At 39.9% G+C, this 18,732-nt stretch overlaps 1 protein-coding gene across 2 annotated transcripts; it reads right to left on the reverse strand.

The window, feature by feature from the left end:
• Nucleotides 1-171: 171 nt before the first annotated feature.
• Nucleotides 172-18,323, reverse strand: UBA2 (ubiquitin like modifier activating enzyme 2). 2 transcript variants are annotated; one of them, XM_085234757.1, is made up of 17 exons: nt 18,064-18,323; nt 13,656-13,739; nt 13,320-13,390; nt 12,091-12,155; nt 11,517-11,617; nt 11,238-11,359; nt 10,658-10,725; nt 8,258-8,379; nt 7,341-7,440; nt 6,636-6,796; nt 5,695-5,788; nt 5,490-5,602; nt 4,862-5,017; nt 4,169-4,265; nt 3,475-3,580; nt 2,608-2,744; nt 172-1,248 (listed from the first exon to the last, which is right to left on the reverse strand). In XM_085234757.1, the coding sequence occupies exons 1-17, from the start codon at nt 18,205-18,207 to the stop codon at nt 1,070-1,072; spliced, it is 1,920 nt and encodes a 639-aa protein (XP_085090883.1). In that variant the 5' UTR covers nt 18,208-18,323; the 3' UTR covers nt 172-1,069. The 2 variants fall into 2 exon arrangements, with proteins under 2 accessions (XP_085090883.1, XP_019475208.2); XM_019619663.3 differs by lacking the exons at nt 13,320-13,390; nt 18,064-18,323 and having other exon boundaries at nt 13,656-13,693.
• Between the last annotated feature and the right edge of the window lie 409 nt (nt 18,324-18,732).

Below are 18,732 nucleotides of genomic sequence, written 5' to 3' on the forward strand. Positions count from 1 at the left end.
AGTAGGCTTTAAGACACTGTTCCTAAACGCTGCACTTTTGCCATAAGCACAAAGTAGAGCACATAAAAGCCCAGCGCTTTCTCCTTCTGAAGGCATGAGGTGCTGAAAGCATGCGTGTGGTGATGCAAGTGCTCCAACTTAAAAAGCCAGTAAGTGTCCAAGGGAAAAAAAAACATTCACAAAGGTTTTATTAAAAAAATTCCCCTTGCACCTCAAGCAAGTGAAACTTAAGTTCTGTACTACTAGGTTATGTTTAGAAAAATGAAAACAGTACAGTAATTTTTGAAGGCTATACATTTTAAAATCCCATAGATCAGCATAAACTTGGACTGTGCAAGCGTATATAGCAAGTACTTCAGATGTCATTTATTTGGTCCGTCAGATGTACAGTATAGTAGTAGTATCTGAGTTTACAAAACATCAAATATAAATAACCAGAAACTGTAACAATACACAAAAAATTTGCTTCTTACATTGACATACCAGGCAGTACGAGCTGAAAAACTTGAGTAAATTAACAGTTTTACAGTAATGTACACAGTGCCAGTTAAAGTTTAAGAACACTGTTAAAACATGGCACTAATTTGCTTTAGTGAATTCTCTCCTTGTTCAGGATATGAAAAATGTTTAGGACTGGACTAAAAATACTTTTCTTCAAGCAAAAGAAAAATTTCGGTACTTACAAATCTGGGCATCAAGTGATGACCCTTTACTAAACCAGAGTAGGTTTTTTTTTGTCCTACTGAATTATAAGGTATTTACACAAAAATAACATGCTTATTTTCATGACTGTTTAAGTAAATACTTATCTGCAAGTATTTAAAAACTATGTTTCTACTACATTTAATATATGGAATTCAATATGTAAAAACTTCTAGAAGACTCTATTGAGATGACAGCTTTATCATCAAGAGAAACAGACAAAAATTATTTAAGCCAATGGTTTGGTGTTTCCTCAGAACAAAAGCCTTACAATTAGTCTAGTTCTGGACATTTTTCACATCCCCAAATAATATGCTGTTGCTGCATTACATTAACTCAATCATTTTGTCAAACATCATCTGCGTGTTCAGTCTAATGCTATAATTTCATCTTGCTCTTCTGTCTGCTCCATACGCACTCTCTTTGTACTGACGCACTCTTTATCTTCTAGTTTTCTCTTGCGGCTCTTATTTTCCGTATCATCAGCATTACTTGAATGGCCTTCATCTTCAGAATCAATAATAAATAGATCATCTTGATCTGGAGCTGCAAAATACATATTTTTAATTCCAGTAGGTACTGTAAGGACAGTCTGCTCTCAAAACAAAGCACATACAGAATGCCCTGAACAAATACATCTCAGATCATTCTTTATCCATAATCTCTGTCAACAAACAGCAAGAATCTTTTGAATTTCTCCAAAACCTGTGAAATATGTTTTTCATATGGCTATTCCCTTTTCATTAGAGGTATGGAAAACATTTCAATAACACAAATATTCCCATATTTTTAGGAATTCCCACATTAGTTTTTTGCATATATGAAGTAGAAGAATTGCACACTATCTGCTAGAGTCCTTAAGAACCTTTAAACAAACACAAAGCTGTAGTCCAGCCTCACCTCTGGCTACTGCATTCAATAACATTCTCCACTAGAAACCAAGCTCTACGAGAGAGAAAACATGTACAGAGAGGGTGGAGTGGCAGACTTGAAAGAGCTAAGGATAACAATGGATGGTGTAAAGAAGGGAAACTAGAACCAAACATGAACTTTCAGGACATCTGGTGGACTTCAAGAAGAAACTCATCTTAAAAATTAATTTTGTGCTAGTTTCTAATGCTATCTGGGGCAGAGGGGTTGTTTTGTACATAAGTTGAACCTATACCAGTACTCATAACATTAATCATTCATGAAACAAAACACAAGATGCAACTGACTACGCTCTTCTGTGTCTTAAGTAGGACTCTGACAGGTAAATGAACATAATCCAAAAGCTTAGGATGGAGCTACAGATATCACTAAAACACTACAATGTTCCCAGTACATTAGCTTTTACTGCCTACACATCTCGTATTTGAGTTCAGCAATTCTGGGCATATTCAAAAGAATACCCTGTATTAAAAAAGTCATGGTGATGCTTTTTAAGTAGCAAATACTTTTTTTTTTTTTTTTGCCATGCCTTACTCAGCAGGTGAAAAATAATTATTGTTAAGCAGATTTAAAAAGACATCATAAATTAACAGAATAAAATGTGATAAAAGAGATCCACAAAGTAACTTTTAATCTGTAGGGAGAAAGCAACAAACTTGATTCTTTTTTGTCACACAATAGGGTGACCATGAGATAGAATGGATTTTACTTTATTTGAATCACCATGCAAATAGTGTGTTTCAGTTGACAACTTCCCTCAAGCACCTCCAAGTTAAATAACATAATAATATTATAAGTTGTATTTACTATAAACCTTTAAAACAGTCTATGCATTTTTACTATTTAATATTATATTTATACAAGGGCAACTCGAGTGTCTTTCACTTCATACTGGCAAAGTTAAGTCATAAAATTCAAGTATTTTAATTGGACTGAAAGACTATTTCACTTTCTTTAATATTGACTGCTATTTACCTGTTGATGTTGAAGGTTGTGCTCCGTCATCGCTACCATTGGTAATGTTTTTGGATGTTGGTTCTGATGGTTTAGGGCCAACTTTTTCAGGGGTGTCGCCCACAACTTCAAATTCTACATCTTTTTCTAGGTCTTCACTGTAGAAAAAACGTATACAGTTTTGAACAACAAAAACATTGCCTTTTCCACAAACAAAATGTATCATTCAAATTATCAGAGTCCCTCCAACTGGGACAAAGTAAGGAAAGTACTTAAAAGAAGGAAAATCTGTTCATCCCTCCTCTATAATTTGTGCTTTGTCTGTTCATGAATCTGTTCCCCTGCCAATGCCATGCCATAAAATGCTTAGGAAAGAAAGGAAATCATTACTCTGGATTACTTTTCCTCCTCAATCTCACATTTTTATTTGCACCGAAACTGCAGTGTGTTGATTTACTCTACATAATAAGTGTATTACTTACCCAAAGTTAAATGCACACACCAATTATTTCAAAGTGACTTCTCTTTACATTACCATATCTGAACACAGATAGATGAATTACTACTTCAGCAGGGCTTTATCCGTTTTTACGCAGCTGTTTCTCATCTTTTAGCTGCTCTAAAAGCAAATTTAGTTTTGCACGATTTTTATGTTACTTACTGAGCAAATTGTTCAGATAAATCTTACCAATTACTTTTGTAATAAAATAGAAATTAAGAAATCTAACACACTGAACTATATCCATTTATTTAAAAAAAATCTTTACTTTCATTATATAAGCAACTAAATGTTTTAGCCTTATTCACAAATTTAAAATTCGTAACTGGAAACTCCCTGTGGAATTATTCTATACATATACACAAAAATAATTATTTCAGAATTCTTACCTATGAAGCACATTGATTAACAAAGTATAATCCTGAAGGAAATCATCTGCTTGTAGTCGAGTGCCATTTCGAATTCCAAAGTCTGATAATTTCCTGTGGTTATTTGCTAGAAAAACAGTGAAACACAGTGGTGTGTACAGCTATTCATATAAAGACTGTTTTTACTATTAAAAATAAGTATTCCAGAAGTTCAACCTATAAACTGAACATTAATACTTAAAACTGAATTGAAGTAAAAGCTGACATTTAAACCTGAAGTTAAAACTACAGATTCTGATTTATCTATGTCTCAAGTGTCATGTTCACTTAACTATTATTACATTTAGGAGTATCTTTTGGAGATAATATGTGTACTACAATAGGGCTTACAAGGAACATGAAAATAACACAAATAAGAAAGTGAAAAGGACTACCAGCAGGGGTAGATAACTGCTGCATTTTTATATCTGAATACCTGATTCCTGAGTGGAATCCTGATGCTCCAGGTGAAAGTAATTGATATGGGAAAGCAGAACAGTATATACAGCTAGACAACACCAATAGCTGCTCTTAAGCCACTTACATACCTGCAAATCCAGTTCTCTTCAATTATTAGTCTACAGGCTGAGCACTAAACCACTTCCTACAATTCCTTGTATTTTAGGTTCTTTCTAGTTTTTATCTACTTTCATCTAAAAAGCTTCAGTACACATACCTTCTGTTTCTCCTTCTTCTGAAGAGATAAGAATGGTTCCCTTTCCATCATCTATCTGTACATCCGGTGCTACCATAGCAAATTTTTCTTTCACTATCTGAAAAGATTGATTACATAATCAATATCTGCTTTTATAATGATCATAAGACAAATAACCTTGAATTACGCTGTTTTTCCTATCCTGGCCCCTATTTGCTAAAAGCCTAAACTTTGTTTTTTCTTTCTTATGAAAGAAAAAAACAAAAACAAAACCCCTATCATTTTGTTACCTGAAATCTCAGGATCTAAAAAAATAATGTCTACACCACCTGTGATCTCACCTTTACAAGTTCAGATGATGCGCTGATTTGATTTTTTAAATACTTCTTTCATAAAATGGTAGTTTTAGAAATCTGTTGCTACTACAGAACTGTAATATAGCTACTGAACTATTCAAATGAAATGTTTTTATCGTTTTTCCTGTTAGTTATGAATAGAAATTTAAAAGACAAAATACATTTTTCACAAGATACACAAGGACACACAAATAAGATGCATACTGGCTAATCTAGCTTTTCTTTTACCTGAGAAAAACACAAGGAGCAGAGCAAATATGGCAAAGCTAAAATTCAGTCAAAATATATTGAACAAAATCTTTAATAACGTACAATACTGGAATCAAAGCAAAAGCCATAGCTAACATTCAAGATTTACCTTGTCCTGGAGTGTTAGCACAGTAACTTTGTGTACATTAAGTCTCACGGTCACTTCTGGCTTACTTGCACATACGTAACAGTTAGGATTTGGTGGATCCAAAGCACAAGGAACCAATAGCTTTTTTTTGGGATTTGGCTGCTTGTTCAAAAAAATCTTGAAGACAGACAAGAATGAAACAAGTTATTCTGTAAGTAAAGCTCTCATAAAATCTGCTTCCCTACAGATTTGTTCTCTTAAGAATCCCAGGTTGTCTTGTTCCCTAACCCTCTTTGACATGCCTACTAAACAGGAGAAAGTGTGTATTACAGCCAGCCCACAATGACACCTGTGCTGACTAACCAGCTACTGCCAAACAGAGCTGTAACATGAAAATAGTATGTTTCGAGTGATGTCAGTCTGTTCTCTCTCTTATCCAGCAGCCAATTTTCATGAAAGCAGATGAAACTCCACAATCCTCAAGACTTCCACTTTTCTTTCTGTGGTGAGTGAACATTCCTAACACATTCAGAATTACTGAAACAAAAAGTGATACGGAGTAAAACTACGTACTAGTAAAAGAAGGTTAAACATGACTGTTGAATAAATAATGAATAACAAGAAATAGAAGTGTCTTATTCCCACTTACCGTTCTACACTGATCTATTTTTCCCGATAAAATCTTCAAACCCTCCAACACTATCAGACCAGCTATTATTGCATTAGTAGTAGCTATAGCTGGGATAATATTTCCTGCCATTGCTGCAAAAGAAGCAAGAGTGCATGTATTTTTAACAGCAAATGAAATGTAGAAGTTTAGGTTATTAAATAAAGCATTATATTTTAACTCTTACACTTGATATCAAATCTGCTCTTCATATTCATACTGAAAACATGCATCCTGAGGTTTGCAGCAGAAGTGACAAAATCCATTGCAGAAGGGTCATCCTGACAAGAAGTTAATGGAAAGTGCATTTAAAAATTAGATTACACACTGGAAAAACTTTGCAACATAAAAAAGTCTGTAATTTCAAAGTATGTATACTTCCTCATTTAAATACTATGTTTAGACAGAGCAGCAGTACTTTAAAAACATGTTTAGAAAATGTATTTAGTATTTTAAAACTGCATTAGTGTGTTAATAAAATGCCTTTTCATGTTCAAAATAATGTCTAAATACTAAACCTTACAGTGTCTTATGCTTGGTTTCAAACACTGGTATTTTAAAACAAGAAGTATTTTCATCAGCTGTTGCAATACTACTTTTCTATTTTGGTTGTCACTCCCTCCCTACTGACACACTGCATTTTTTTCTTATGTCAGGTGACAACTGAGCACAGGCAGATCACACTGTCTCTGGAGCTGAAGAAGAATTCCTTGCTTCTTGTTTTTCTTCTGCAGAACTTGTAATATGCCTCATATCTACTGTCAGAACTAATTGTGTCCAACTCTAGTTACAAACTACTGTACAAGAACATGTTTTAGAGAAAGCTACAGCAAAGGAAAAATGGAATGGCATTATTAAAATATTTTCAAAATGAAAACATGGCACCTGCTTCTTAACTTGTGCTTTTCAAAGTTAGTAAATCATTTTACATCACAATACTTAATTGATACATTCAATGACATATGAAGTACCTAAGGTATGTATTTGTTTACTTACAGAAAGTGCTTTTAGTGCTGTGTCAGCCATTTTTGTCCTTAATAGCACTACGTTGTAATTAAACTTAATGACTCTAACATTTGTATTAAGTACACAGAATATAAGAGTTTCTTATCTATGAGGTAAACTAACCTTATCCCATATAAGCTCTGCTCCATCACCTTTCTCAGCCAGATGAAGTCTCAGGGTTTCAACACTCTTTGAGAATAAGTGTGCATAGCTCTTGACATCGAGAACCTGCTGATCTTTCAAAACTGAGGAGGATTCATTTTGTTGGTCAGGTACATTTTTCTCTTCAGGAAAAGAAAAAAATAATACCAGGAATATTTATAAATTCAAAAAAAATTCTCTCGAAGAGCTAAGAATTTGCTGATTTAACAAAACTAAATGCTTTCTAAACTGAAGAACAGTATTCTTAAGCTACAGCAGCCCCTACTTTTTTTTTTTTTTTTAAAGTCTGCATTTTAAACTGCAACTAATAGCTATACTTCAGGGCATCAACAGATGTGCACAAGTTAAAACAAATGTAGGTTTTCAGCTGTTAGATAAAATGTATCAGTGTGTGCCCTAAGGTCCCCTAGAATAAACTGCCATGTAATTCTGTGAAACAGGAATTTTCCATAACCAATACTGATTACTCAAAATAAGAATTCCAAAACAGTTTTTAGAAAAAAATGTTTTCTATATAGAAAAAAAATATCATCAGGAGTTATGAAGTAGTAGTGTGTTCAGCATCAGTACCCAATTGTGAAAGTGAGAAAACATACACGTCACAGAGCTGCATTAACAAACAAGAAATGTGACTTACAAGTATGTATCAGGAGAATGAACAATTACCTTGATTTTGTACTTCAGCCCAATCCAGTGGCACTGGAGGCTTTCTTTTCCTCCACAGCTTATCCATTGTCAGCAAATATCTAATGTCATCCTTGAAAAGCTAGGCAACATTAAAAAAAAAAAAAAAAAAAAAAAAAGGAGGAAGAAGAGAAAAAAAGATGTATTTTATTTTTTCATCTCCTTTGAAACTGAAAGAAACAGCATTAGATTTATGGGTTTTTGCTTTTCTTCTTGATAGTATTTCAAACAATACATATAAACTCAAACTCCACAATAAAAAAAACTCTCAATGCTTTGTGCAGAAAGTAGACAGTTCTCATTAATTTGGGAGGCACCAAAATCAAGAAACAGTCATCCAAACAGTGGATCCACGTGAAGCTATCACTACAGCTATTTGTATAGTAACCCCCTGCATTGCTGTTACCTATATGCCAATTAATCTCATGAGGAAAATTACTACTATCTATCAACACTACATCCTATACTCATTTCCTCTCTATAAACACTTTTTGCAACTACTTAGAAGCAAAACTCCTAAGAGTTTATGTTTTCTTATACCAGCATCTGTTTACATTGAGGGCATGAACTATACATTTCTGATCCTCAGACTGGTTCTGACAAGGCGCAGTGAAATTTCCACAGAATTCAAGAGACTACCTTCTCATATTAGAACAACTCAATCATTTTTTTTTTCTCTACAATATGGACAAGCTGCTGAAGTTGTCCTTATAGACACAAACAGAATGCCGTAAGACAAGCAAATGTTGCAAAAGACCAACACAACAGCAAATTGATCAAGTCATAATACAGTTGCATGACTGATGTTCAATGTTTAGTGTTCAAACTGGATTTTGATCAAACTTTTGAACTTCTCATACACTTCAAATAAAGACATTTTAGTGGGGTAAAAAATGTACCTTGGTAAAAAGCTTAACTGGATCATATCCAGTTGATTTAGCCCACTCCTTAGTTGAAACACGTTTAATCTCACCATCTTCATTTGATGCTCGTGCTCTGGCTTCTGCTTCTGCTGGCTCCCCTATAAAGAAAGCATTAACAAAATGTTAGTTAACAGGAAAAAAAAAAAGGAAATCATATCAAATATTTCCTATAGTGTCAATGATAAAATTATTCAAGCACCATAAAATGGCTTTAGTATTCCCAGTAAAAGCTAAATTAGACACAGTGCAACTGTGACTGTTCATTTCTACAACTACAGTTCACTAGTTCAACTTAATGCCATCAAATTCTTTTACTGGCAGAAACAATGAGCAATTGTTATCTATTTCTTTTCTTCTCACTGTGTTGTGAGTTCATAAATCTCTAACAATCTCCTTTTAGTAGTCTTTTTTCCTGGCTTAAGAGTTTTAGTCTCATTAGAACTTTAAGACAGATTATCAGCTTCCTACCTGTGATCATCCCTATATGATAATATTCTATCCATAGAGGTGCTTTTCATTTTCATTTTTTCTCCTAGTCACTTCCAGCAATTGTTATCTTGGCTACTAGTAAGCAGCAAGTTGATATTTTCAGACAACTACTAAAATCTTGACTGAATGCAGAAAATCAACTCAGAAAATCATCATTTCACATGCAAACTTGTGAATGTTCTCCTTTCCCTTCCCCAATGCATCATTTTATTTATCCACACCAAAATCTACCTAGCATTTCATTGTCTAGTCATTTTGTGAAGCTTTCTTCTACTTTTAATTCTTAACCATCATCTTTATTATTCACATCTGCTGAACAGCACTGGGAGACTCCTCTAATCACCATTTATCTCTATCATCTAAGTAGTTTATCCACTTCAGGATTCTTCATCCTTTTTCCCACAATACACCTTAGTTTCTTCAGTTTCCTTACAACCAGAGTGCCACCTGCAGATTCATAATGGAGTAAACCAGATATGCCTGTCCACAGGTTTGCCAATGCTTTCAAAGGACCCTAACAGACACATGATACGGTTTCCTTTCCCTTGCTTTTCCTCAACATACCATAGAAGGTCCCTGATTCTTAGCAGCAGTAGAGCAACTGACAGTTTGATCACTACAGAGATGAGGCCACAGCTCAGTCCTCCCCATAACTGCCCTGGTATCCTTCAAGTTAGCAGCAGCATGTTTGCTGCCTTCAAGTACTCCCTCAGCTGTTGCTGTAGATGAGTTTATGCACCACTCTCTTAAGAGTCAGCCATTCATTAAGAATGCCCCATAGGAACCATTCATTACATGAACATTATCTGATGTTCAGAGATTCTGAGGCTCTTCTTAAGCTCCCTCTCCCAAGTTCACCATTTAAAAGGATCCAAGAGGAGAAGCAGTAAAGATGCTTATTCACCACTGCAGTGACTACGGCCACTGTCCATATAAAAAAAAAAGCAGAATAGCCACAAAAACATCACACAAAATGGGCATCTTTCCTATGCAGATGAACATGGAAGTGTCTCAAACTAGAAGAGTTCAGACTTGACCCCTGTTTTCCAGTTTGGCAATCCCTCAGCTAGGAGTGGAAAATGCAGTGCGACTACATACAGTACTGTTTTCAGTCCTTGGTTCAGAAACCAAGGCTCCCATCTGCAGGGAAGGAAGTACTCCATTAAATTTAATACACAGGAAAATATGTTGTCCTGCAAAGACCAGTAATATTTAATTTTCACTTCAAGTTCACTTCATTTCTCCATGCAGATGGGGAAGAGAGTTTGCTCTGGAGGGAATAGGAGTCTCTGAATATATATAAACTTACTCATCTAAATCATCTATCACAATGGGTGTATGACCTGGAACTTCATGATTACAAAGCATACTGACTGCTCCTCACAGCTGCTCTACCCACACTCTCACCAAAGACAACTAATGAATGACAAAGGCCTATCTCACACTGTATGAAAAGGTTTTTACAACAGCTGAAGTAATCATTTCATTAACGTTTTAGCTGCCCACAAGGACTACAATTCTGCCAACTGAAACTATCAAAACATTGGCATTTTGAAGAGTGTTTTTTGCATGCTGGCCACACAAAGCTCTCAGTATACACTGTGCATCAACCTAAAAACAAACAAACAAACAAAAACCAACCAAAACCAAAACAAAACCCAATGACACTGAAATTATTACAAACTTTTAATACGTAGTAGTAGGTATGACGCACACAAAGGGGACCTGCTGCTTGCACATCCTAAATTCATGTTGTTCGTGAGTGCTTTAAGTGGAACCCTCTCAGAAGAAAATGGGGCTGAACTATAACTTTAAGAAATGGACAGAAGGAAGTCAATTTCTGACACATCTCAGTAAGAAGGTAAGTACAATCTAAATCACACTCACAGGCAGCTTCAGGATCAGCTCTGTCAGGAGAGACTTCTTGATCAGCATCTTCTTCTCCAAACAACTGACTGTACAGCAATTAAGAACAACAACACAACACTAGATTTTACTCATATCTTATTGAATACTGAAATATTTGGTAACTGGTATATGCTCACTTTACAATCCTTGCTATCAGAGTGCTACTTCATCCATAGCATTTTAAATTGTTGGAATTCATCACATGCAGTCTTAACATGGACTGTACAGAAAATTCAACAGAAAAATGAATTTAGTAAAAGAGATGCATATAACTCCCTCAATAGTTCATCTATCTCCACGATCCCAGCAAACCTTACTCTATTTTAAAGTCATTCTGCCCTATTTTCAGTGATACCAGAACAAGGCTTAAGTACTAACTGACATGCTATCTGTGTATTTTAAAAAACAGAAAAAAGTCAAACAAGTGGAGGTTCATGCTGTTATCCACATTACTTTTCAAATTGTGTCCTTAATTTCTCAATCTGTAGTTTTAGAAACCAACACAAAGAGAGTGAGTTACAGTCCCCATTTTGAAAGAAAAAAAGGAAAAAAAACTTACTTAAACAAGTACTTGGCCCACACAATGCAATGGATAGGTTCTGATGGAGTGTTACGGATGGTGCAGCCTGGAAAAGTCTTCTGAGTTGGTTTAGGATGACATTCATAACACTCTGTCACTCCCTGGTGAAAAGTGAAATATTTACTCGTCACGCCGTGAGGCTACTAACAGAATACACTACTATCAACGAACTGTAACTTTATCTCACAGCACCCAACTCTGTTGTCTAAAATAGCCAATGATTTAAACTTAAAGTGACAGGAGTAGAACACAACTGACCTTCTTAATAACTGTTACTTGACCAAGGTAGCCTGCGGTTCCGCTCTCTATAAGAGGAACATCGGCAGCCAGACACATCCTGTTCACATGGTTACGGGCAGCTGCAAAGCAAGAGGTTTTACAGAAATTTCAGTAAGTCGAAATAAGTTTGATTTCTACAAACATAAGCTGGACTCCTACACACACATTTGTCCTGAATTTGCCTTATTTCACTGTAGATAGCATTATGCCTCTTTCACAAAGCCCACTGTCCAACTGATACAAAATATACTGATGCTATCAAACACAGCAGACAATTTAATAGCGTTATGCGTTTACACAAAATATGGATCAGTTTCCACAAAGCAGTAACACGGCAGACTTGTTTACTTTCAAAGCACCTGTAACATTTCTGACTGTGATCTCAACGTTTTAACAGTGCACAAAAGCATTAGTTAAACTACAGCTGGGTTAGGAGGATACTTATTTAACTGACACTGCTCAACAACTAGTAGTAGAACACATTAGAGTTCTGTTCCCATGAACAAGCAACAGCACTTTCACCTTCAATACAAAATCATAATGAAAACTTCACCTCTGTTATCCAGAGCATTCATAACCAACGTAAACTGGCGGAAGAACTCTACGTTATAGTCAGGGCTACAGAAAAGAAAAACAATATTCAAAATGGTACATCAAAGTTATTGGTTATTATGCCACAACAGAAACACACACAGAAAGGGCAGACTGAGGTTCACGTATGGATTACACACACTACAGATTTACCAACAGCCCTTAAGCAACCCATTTGTCTTCAGCCCATTTTAAAACTGGGCAGAAGCATGTCTGTTCTGTCACTGGAAGGATGCTATTCCAATCGCTGTCACTTTGACCAATGAAATATGCAGGCAATAAAGTGTTTACACTGCTCTGACCTAATGAGTAAATTGGATGATCTCTGATAACTGACCTTAAAAACCACCAGGTGAGGGTAAGGTGTGCACACTGTAATTATCACAGTTCAGCAGATATCTCATTACAGTGGGAAAGCTCAATTGGTTTTGATTGTGCCTGCATACCCTTAGAAGCCAACAAGAGGGACTTGAAAATCCGGACACCTTAGCATCTTCACATTGCATTTTTCTGACTTAAATAAGGCAGCAGCAAAGATGACAGAGAAGCAAGTGAACAGGATTAATGTTTTTATGGTTTTAGGAGGAGTATGCAGTGAGCGAATGTTTCAGTGGCTGACTGCAACATCAGAGCTGAAACCTTAATATTACTTGAGAATGTGACCTTTGTAAAAACTGACAAATGCACATTAATAGCTGGGAAATAACTAATGAAAAGCTACATGATCTTGCACTTCACTGACTTGTTATGGACCATAAAGACTAGATTTCAACAGTTTGGTAACTGAGCAATATTTACACCTGCCTTTCAACCCCAACCATTCCATGATTCTATGCCCTATGCACGACAAAGGCTTTGGATGTTTTTTAATTTTTTTTAATCAAGTACTCAACATTCACACTTATTTTCCTCTAATTATCACTCATGACGTCAAGAAATCGTACAGCGTAGAATCTCAAGTAGCAATGTTGCTAATAAAGTGAGAATGAGACATAAGCAAATAACTACAGCTACCAGAATTTAATAAAATTCATGCAAAATCCACACTCCCATTCAGTGCAATGCAGTCTCGTATTTACAGCTACCTTATTGCGGAAGGTTTGTGAAGTACCTTAAAGCACACCACTGCAGCATTTAAATAACAGTACTTGCAAATCAGAACATGTAATTAGAGCTTAAAAACAAACATACTTCATGATGCTATCATGGTAAGCTATAATATTAGCTTCTGGATAAAACTGTAACACGCTTTCCTTGGCAACCTAGAAATAAAAACAAAACAAAACAAAAACAAAAACAACACTTATTATTTCTTCCTTCTTTCTCAAGAGACTCAGTACCAGTTGAGTACTGAGTAAATTGACTACCTTAGAGATTTTAATACTTTTAAATGAAACTTGGCAGACAGCCACAAGCAACCAACCTCCACTTACCTCTCAGCAGCATCAACAAAACTGTGACAGGTTTCTAACAATGTTCACAAAATAACACCAAACGAGTAAAACGTGAGCTTTGACTTTTCCTCACCTGTGCTTTTGATCTTCCAACATGTTTCTTTTGAAACAAAAACTGCCTGTTGAGATTGCTGACATCAATAGTATCCAAATCAATCTACAAACACACAAAAAGAGCCATTTCACTTCTGCAGAAATAAAAGGAACAAAGCCATCAAATGTGATTAACTAAATCACAAAAGCTGTACAGACTCCTTTTTGGACCTCCATGCTCGTATTACATTTGCACAACTGTAGAAGCACCACCATCTTCAGGGATAAATGATCTTCATTTAAACGTTTATTAACAGTGGAACCACATCTCAAATACTGAGAGCTATCTGACAACAACCTTTCTTTGGAGAGTCCCTACTAAAAATGTACCTCAATTTTGAGATGCAGAGACAGAACATTCGGTGGAATGTCAATAACTGACTCTTCTAACTCTTGCTGGATGAAGATTTTAGTGAGAAAGCATTAAGAGCACAGCGGGCGCCAGACGAAATGCCACAGGGCTCGGTGGCATCACACAGGAAGGCCCCTGCATGTGCTTCCCCGGGGCCAGGAAGGCCGACTCGCAAACCAGTGGGAGTGTCCAGCTTCACGTGAAGTGGCTGGGAGGACATGAGGCTGCACTGTCACCTAATGCACACAGCACAAGGCAAGCTTTTACTGCCTGCCACCAGGCAAGGGCGTATGAAAAAATATAAAATTCACCTAGAAAAGAAAATAAATTGAATCACGTGACAAGATGTTTAAAAACATACACCACAAAATATTCATGCTGCACGACCTGTATGTCATAACTTTAATTCCCCTGAGAGCCACGTTTCTAATTATTGATGCACGCACAAGAACACCATAATCACAAACGTATTTGCCCCACAGGAACTCAGATTTACATCCAACAGTGAGAGGACTGATTCCTACCTGTGCTGTCACCACTCGTCACTTACACTCACGTTAGATCTGCCCGTGTCCCTCACGTGTTTAAACAGGAGCAGGGAGATGAGCTGACAGCTCTGCTGATCCTGCAGTACCCCCCCAAACTCCCACTGCTAACGCTGTCGTACTCAGCACAGAACACTTTCAGCTCTATGGAGGTACTGCTCAGTGCTCAGGTTACACACCAGCTACTGGAGGTGTTCTCATTTGCTTTTAATTTTATGATTTAATATATTTATATCTATTTAATATATTTAGTTTTAATTTTATAATTCAAATTTATCAAATTTGAATAAATGTAAAAGTACGTCACGCATTTCCCATGAAGGACTCTGCATACAAGCTCAAAGTTCCAACTGATGTTATCTGAAGGAAGTATTTATTTAAATATTTAATTGTTTAATTTAAGGATTAAAATTTGACATGCTGCACACTCTACCAGCCGAAGACTTTTAGTTAAATGCTGTATAAAAGCACCCGTGGATACTGAGCACACAGAAAATATAAGCTGTTTCAGAAAGATATGAGGAGGTAGAGGTTGTCAATCTGTATTACCCATTGTGCCCCCCAACCACTCGTGCTCTTGTAACCTCCATCAAAAGGGTATCTGCCCAAAAGCACACTTCCACCTCCCTACCCATACAACAGCCACAAGGCCTGCTTAGTCCAAAGCCATGAAGGTTGGGAACTTCAAGAGAAACTGAGTGCATTCATCTGCTGATGTCCAACTGCCTAGAAAGCCTTCAGCCCTTTAACTGGAGACTTAACTGACATAAGCTGCAAATGAAAACTGATCTCAAACAGTACTGCCAAGACAGAAAAGGTAATGGAAATTTTTCTCCAAAGAGAGTACTTGACACCACTGGACTCCAACCAAAGCTACAATTCAGCTGAGAATGATCTGAATTTGACAGTCCTCAAGCTGAAGCAACTTTACACTGCTCTCATTTTTGAAAGTTAGAAGGAAAGGAACTTCCTAAGAATAAACTTTTGTGTTCTGAATACAGACTTGCATTTTGCCATTTAATTTAGTTCTACTTTCAACAAAGTATATTTAGTTAGGCTTTGTGTTTCTGAAGTGCTCCGGTTCAAAACTGTTTTTCTTTTTTAGTGTTAATGCTGTGATAAATCAATCAATAAATAACCCCACAGCTTACTTACACAAACAAGTATTCTCAGACATTTGAGTTCATTGATCTGTAACAATCAAAGGAAATCCCCAATAATACCACAGACAATGACAAACAGTTTTTTTTCAACTGACATCAAATTGCCTGCTTGCACAATTCTGTTCCTGCTCTCACCTTGACTTCTGCCTATCCAATCCATACGCTATCAAAATGTTACTCCATTATATAAGACAGTCATATTTTTAAATGAAGATGGCTCTGATCCAACACATACTTAAGGTAATGGAATCCAATCGAGGCAGACTCCAACGACAATCAAAAAAAAGATCTAACTAAAGGAAACAACAAGCACACTCCAATAGGATCTGTGCTCAACGACTACCTGGAGGAGATACTAAACTGTATGGTAGGGGACTGTGGGAGCACACAAGTGGCAGAATAAGGTAGAAAAGAAAAAAGGAGGCACAGAAAACAGCACAGAAATCAGCACAGAAATCATGTTTCCACTCTTGTGTTCGTTTCACTCGTGCCGTGTTGAAATTTGGTAGGCTCCCACTAGCAGACTCAAATCAAAAGGACAATCTGGAATTACACTTCAGCACACCCTACAAATCCATTTTAGTGCAAAGCCTGAGCTGTACAAACGAGAGGCAGCTGAGCTCTGCTACTGGCTGGCAGTGCTGAGAGAAGCTGCTTCTGATAAGCTCCGCTCCACAGGTCTGAATGCAGGGACGAACTCCTCACGTGTCATAAGAACCGCTCAGAAGCGGCTCCCAGCAAAGCAGCGATGAGCTAAAACACAGACAGCAGAACAGCCCTGCACCTGCACTCTCATGGCCTCTTAATGCGAACTTCTGAACGTGGTTCTCTCAACTTCTATAAGACCCAAATAAAGAATCATAGAATCACAAGGTTGGAATAGACCTATTAGATCATCTAGTCCAACTGTCTTCTCACTAACACTGCTACCACAAGCTACTAAAGCATATCTCGCAGCTCCTTGTCCACATGCCTCCTGAACACTTCCAGGGATGCTGACTCCACAACATCTCTGGGCAGGCCGTTCCAGTGCCTGACCACTCTCTGAGAGAAAAAGTTTTTCCTTGTGTCTAACCTAAACCTCCTCTGATACAACTGGAGGCCATTTCCACGGGTCCTGTTCGTTGCGTGGGAGAAGGGGCCAAACCCCTCTTCACCCCAACCTCCCTTCAGGAAGTTGTAGAGTGCAATGAGGTCTCCCCTGAGCCTCCTCTTCTCCAGACTAAACAATCCCAACTCCCTCAGCTGCTCCTCGTAAGACTTGTGCTCCAGACCCCTCACCAGTTTCGTTGCCCTTCTCTGGACATACTCCAGGGCCTCAACATCTTTCCTGTAGTGAAGGGCCCAAAACTGAACGCAGTACTTGAGGTGCAGCCTCACCAGTGCTGAGTAGAGGGGGATGATCACCTCCCTGCTCCTGCTGGCCACACTATTTCTAATGCAGGCCAGGATGGCATTGGCCCTCTTGGCCACCTGGGCACACTGTTGGCTCATGTTCAGCCGAGCATCAGCCAGCACCCCCAGGTCCCTTTCTTCTTCACAATCATCTAGCCACTCATCTCCCAGCTTATAACACTGCTTGGGGTTATTGCGGCCAAAGTGCAGGACCCGACACTTGGCCGCATCCCATTCATCTCAGCCCAGCGATCCAGCACGAGGCCGGGCCATTTCTCTCCGTCCCGCGCCATCCTCAGCTGAGTTACGCCCTTCCTACGCTCACAGAGCTTCAGGAAGCAAAAGCGAAAGCATCGGCGCGCGGGAAGCACTCGCACGGGCGGCTTTACAGCTCAGCGTCTAAAGGCACGGCTCCATCCAGCGCCGGCCCGCTAAGCTCCGCGTCCATTAAGCCGCACGAAGCCAGCCCAGGGCCCGGCGGGGCAGTGCATCGCCGCTTCCAGCCTGTACCTCCGGCCCCAGGAGAGGCGCGGCCGCTCCTTCGCCGAGCGGCGGCCGGGGAGGGCAGGGCGGCCCGAGCTCCGCGGCGAAGAAGGCCCGTTCGGCCGCCGCGGCGTTCGCTCCGCCGAGGAAGGCGGGCTCGGGGCCGAGGCGGCTCGGGCCGCGTCCCTTTGTGCGGAGCCCGGCCCCCGCGGCGCGAGGCCCGGCCCGGCCCGGCCGCTTTGGCGGGCGCGCAGCAGTTTGAAAACACGCAGACAATGCGGGCGGGGAGGGGCAGCGCCGCACACAGCGCAGCGCCACAGCGCCCCCGCGCCCGCCGAGGGGCGCCCCCGGCCCCGCCCGCCCGGCCCGGCCCCGGCCCCCGCCCGCCCCCCGCCGCGGCGGCCCTCCTCGCGCCGCCGACCCCGCACCCGGCCCGGCCCCGGCCCGCACCACGTCGATGTTGCCGAAGCCGGTGAGCACCAGGTCCTTGAGGAGCTCGCAGCCGATGCCTCCGGCCCCCACCACCAAGAGCCGCGCTTGGGCCACGGCCTCCGCCAGCTCGCTGCCCAGGGGGCCGGACGCGGGCGCGGACATGACGGCGGGCGAAAAACGGCGACGGGCGGAAAGAGCGGCGCCGCGCGGCTCCCCTCAGCCGGGCCGCGCTCCGGACAGCGAGCCCGCGCGAGACCAGAGCGGCGGCCGCCCGCCCGTCCCGCGGCGCCCCCTGGCGGCTTGGAGGGCCGCGGCCGGCCGAGGCCCGCCGCGGCGAGCGGCACAGATAGGCGGCGGCAAGCGCCGCAGCTCGGGAGAGCCGGGAGACCTGCGGGTTCGAGCCCCGGTCCCGCCGTTCCCCGGGCGGAGCGCCAACGGGACCCGGGAGCGACTCGAGGCGGTACCGCGGTCTGGCGACGCAGGGTCTCGCAGAAGGTCCGCCCCGTCTGGCCGTGGCACCCACAAATAAGGTACCCAGCTCCTGGGCTGCAGCTGGGAAATGCCTAGTGCCCAGGGGGAATCAGGAAGCTTTGACAAGTATGAAGTGAGATTTTTACATAGATTGACCTAAATTCTCCAACTCAGCTCTAAAAGCTGGCATGGGAAGCTGTATTTTATCTCTGAAAA

This window comes from Meleagris gallopavo, chromosome 13 (assembly GCF_905368555.1).
Source record: "Meleagris gallopavo chromosome 13, MGAL_WU_HG_1.1, whole genome shotgun sequence".
NCBI lineage: Eukaryota > Metazoa > Chordata > Aves > Galliformes > Phasianidae > Meleagris > Meleagris gallopavo.

Bases quoted from the DNA above. Each gene is read 5' to 3' on its own strand.
- UBA2 (XM_085234757.1), bottom strand. From the start codon at position 18,207: ATGTCCGCGCCCGCGTCCGGCCCCCTGGGCAGCGAGCTGGCGGAGGCC. The intron at 6,797-7,340 runs GTAATTGTTCAT...CTTTTCCTGAAG, and splicing joins GGCTGAAGTACAAAATCAAG to AGAAAAATGTACCTGACCAA. The intron at 5,603-5,694 runs GTAAGAGTTAAA...CTTCTTTTGCAG, and splicing joins GAGCAGATTTGATATCAAGT to CAATGGCAGGAAATATTATC.